Source organism: Solanum tuberosum, unplaced genomic scaffold (genome assembly GCF_000226075.1).
Source record: "Solanum tuberosum cultivar DM 1-3 516 R44 unplaced genomic scaffold, SolTub_3.0 scf00095, whole genome shotgun sequence".
NCBI lineage: Eukaryota > Viridiplantae > Streptophyta > Magnoliopsida > Solanales > Solanaceae > Solanum > Solanum tuberosum.
Genome location: NW_006239021.1, coordinates 1,739,310 through 1,742,967, shown reverse-complemented (window position 1 = coordinate 1,742,967; position 3,658 = coordinate 1,739,310). Strand labels below are relative to the sequence as shown.

General features: G+C 32.8%; 1 protein-coding gene across 1 annotated transcript in view; it reads left to right on the top strand.

The window, feature by feature from the left end:
* Positions 1 to 2,777, top strand: part of LOC102592006 (ankyrin repeat-containing protein At3g12360-like) — a 10,377-nt gene extending 7,600 nt beyond the window's left edge. Inside the window, exons 4-5 of the mRNA XM_015308983.1 lie at positions 1,382 to 1,844; positions 1,926 to 2,777. Coding sequence (XP_015164469.1) covers positions 1,382 to 1,844; positions 1,926 to 2,765 — 1,303 coding nt within the window. The 3' untranslated portion in view covers positions 2,766 to 2,777. The remainder of the gene's footprint in view (positions 1 to 1,381; positions 1,845 to 1,925) is intronic.
* Positions 2,778 to 3,658: the final 881 nt, after the last annotated feature.

Below are 3,658 nucleotides of genomic sequence, written 5' to 3'. Positions count from 1 at the left end.
ATTAGATCATATAAATAGATACATGAAATAAATATTATATCATATAAATAGATACATGAAATTCATACTAGACACGTATAACAAATACACAAAATTAATATTAGGTACTTCTATGATACATATGAAGGTACTTGTATGATACTCATATATCTAAGTGTTTTGTTTGTTGGATACATCATATATTGATAATAGATAAATCAAATTAATGAATTTTATTATTTTAAGAGTAATAAAATGAAATTAATCAAATTGCATGACCAAGATATACATGTCTTTTGTCTTTTATTAATAATATTAACGAATTTAGTATTTAAAATAATAATAAAATGAAATTAATTAAACATAGATAAACTCCTTGATTTCTACCTTATACTAAGGAAATCAGTTACAACCAATTAATTTAAACAAATAAAATACGTATCTTGATTTTAAAATTCCGCAGATACATGTATCTCACGAATTCAAACTCATGTATCCTAAGTATGAAATATGACAGAGGAAGTAATATTTAAAACTATTGGGAATCTAAGTAATTAGGTCCTAAACTAGTGGGATTTATGTAGTTTGGCCTTAAAAATAACCAAATTACCCGCAAATCAATTAACTATAGTTAAACGAATAGTTCAAAATTTTTAGAACCAATTTCTCCGACTGATCAAGAAATTACTCCGGGCAACTATCGAGAGGGGTAAAATGATAATTTTATAAAAATTTCAAAAATGACTTTTCGGGTCATTACAGTGAGTTGTACGTATCACTATCCAGAAGACACATATCCCTATTACTCATCTTGGATCCAATTGAAGAAATTTTATTTATCTTCATAAAATAAAATTACATCATAGCTAAGATAACTAGCAACATTGCAAGAAAACTTAAGTCTTTATATTATTTTATTTTAAAATTTTACAATAAAAGTAACATAAAATAAATGATAATCAAAAGCACACAAAAACAACAACATATTGTTCGTCATAAAAATCAAACATCAGTTACGATCTCCAAAGAAGTATTTAATCTCCAAATGAGTAATATCATTGAGGCCATTAAAATCATCATTCTTCAAATCCATATTTGCTTCAATATTGTCATTGTACATTTGCGAAGGTCTTGCCTCAACATTATTTTCAAATGTCAAGTGTGATTCCACACGAGCATTAGAAGAAGATGTACCACATCTATTTGCCTTTCTTTTAAAGGAATTTTGATAAAAGCCTGACAAAATGCTCAAGCGTCCGACATTCATTCTTTCAATGACCTTTATGCCACAATGATGACAGTTGCCTCTTAAAGGATTACACTGAGAACCCATATTGTCCTCTCTTTTATAATGACCACTACCACGATGATTTCGGCTAACCAAATATAAGTTTGTAAATAGTACTCCTCTGCACATTGCTTGTTTGAGTGTCCATCTTGAGTTTGCTAAGGAGATCATTCATTTGAGGCCCGAATTTGCAAGAGAACTAAACCAGGATGGTTTCAGCCCTTTGCATATTGCCTCAGCAAATGGAGATATAGAGATTGTGAAGGAGCTATTGAATGTTGACAGTAATCTATGCCTTGTCAAGGGGAAGGACAGAAGAATTCCCCTTCACTATGCAATAATCAAAGGCAGAGGACATGTCATGAAGGAGCTTCTTGTGGCTTCTCCAGACTCAGCAGAAGAAGTGACTGCTCGTGGCGAGACTTGCCTTCATTTAGCTGTCAAGAATCATCAGTTTGAAGCATTCAAATTACTACTTGAGAATCTCAAGGAATTTGACAAGAATGGTCTTTTAAACAAGAAGGATATCCAAGGAAACACTGTTTTGCATCTTGCTACGTCAACTAAGCAATTCGAGGTAAGTATCTTCGTTATGCCTCTTTTAACTCATCATATCAACTTTTAAATTTCAATAACAATAAGAGAAATGATCATCCAGGTTGTTGATCAATTGCTCGACGAAAATCTTGTTGCTAAAGGCACTACTGAAGTGAATTCTTTGAACAAAGGAGGCCTTACACCTTTGGAAGTACTACTTAAGGAATCAGGAGATAGAGGTATTGAGGAAATTCTAACAACATCTGGTGCTGTATCTGCTGAAAACTTGCAATCTTCGCAACAAGAAGGTTTGCCACAATCATCATTCATCTATCTCATTTACAAGAATGTTCCAGTCCAAGATCCATCAAATGAACAATCCAGCAGAGAACAAACAAGGGACGATGGGCCTCGATCTAATTCTAAGAAGCTTCAGGATTTCTTCAAGTACAATAAAACCAAAGATTGTCCAGGAAAAGTAAGAGACACCTTTCTTGTGATAGCCATTCTAATTGCAACTGCAACTTATCAAACAGTACTTAGTCCACCAGGAGGTGTATGGCAGGACACTTACTGGCCTGATCACAATAACAGCAGCAGTAGTGATGGCATAATGTCCTTGCGACGAATTGCAGGACAATCAGTGATGGGAACCAACAATCCAATTTCCTATGGCTTGTTCTTGGTTTTCAACTCTATCGGATTTTTCGTGTCCCTTCACACTATAAATTTCCTGACCATAGGATTTCCTTTGCAATTGGAACTGCAGATCTCACTTGTTGCCTTGATAGCAACCTATGATACTGTGATGTCTGCCATAACGCCTAACCGGGGAATTTCTCTCTTATTTACTATCTTTTCCATAGTCTTTACAGTATTCTTGCCTCATATTACAAAGTTGTTGAGAAACCATTGCAAGAAACCTAAATTTATTATCAAGATTTGTGAACTGTTTAGATAGTTGAACAACATCATCCTATATTTGATTCTTTAAAGGGCATTATGTTTAGGGCTCGCGTCCAGTACTTTAAGGCTCGAGTGGAGCTCCTTCATTGGCTAATGTCTTACCTTTGTAACATATAAATATATAGTTTACCATTCTCACAGGTAATTCATTATGATTTCTCAAGAAATACACAATACTAATACTTTCCTTATACTTTAAGTTTCCTCTCTGCATTCTCCGCTGCGTTGCTCTCCTAGTTTGTACGACGATCGTACCTCAGATGCTCATTGCGACATAATCATTTTATCTAAGCTATTTTTTTTATTTCTAAGTTATATTCAAGTTGATAATTATTCTATCTAACAAACTAGCTAAGTTAATAACGCATACCGTTGACTTCTAACAAATTCAACCGTACCGTTTTTCGGTAAACACATATATTGCTAGTTTTATCTATGCTAGATTTTAAATCTAAATCAAATATGAAAAAATGTGTTTGTCTTGCTGATAAATCTTTTACTTTTTATTTTATTTACTTATTACTTAAGTTTTATAGACACGACAGACACCGGGGCGGCTCTAAGGCTTGGCCAGTGAGGCCATTGCCTTAGGCCTCAAAAATTTGAAGGCCCCAAATTTGTTTAGATTATTATTATTAACTTTAGGAAAAATCACCCCATATATCACTAATTATTTATAAATTAATTAAATTTTACTTTATTAAATAAGTAATTTTTTATAATTTTATATTATTATTAAATTAGTTAAATAAAGAATACCCCATAATTATATCTTACACAATTATAGGGATTTACATTGATTAATGTTCCTTTTTTTTACAGTTACAAGTCACACCCCACACCCCACATAAATCCCTCACCCCACGTCAATTCCACGTTAAAAAAAAA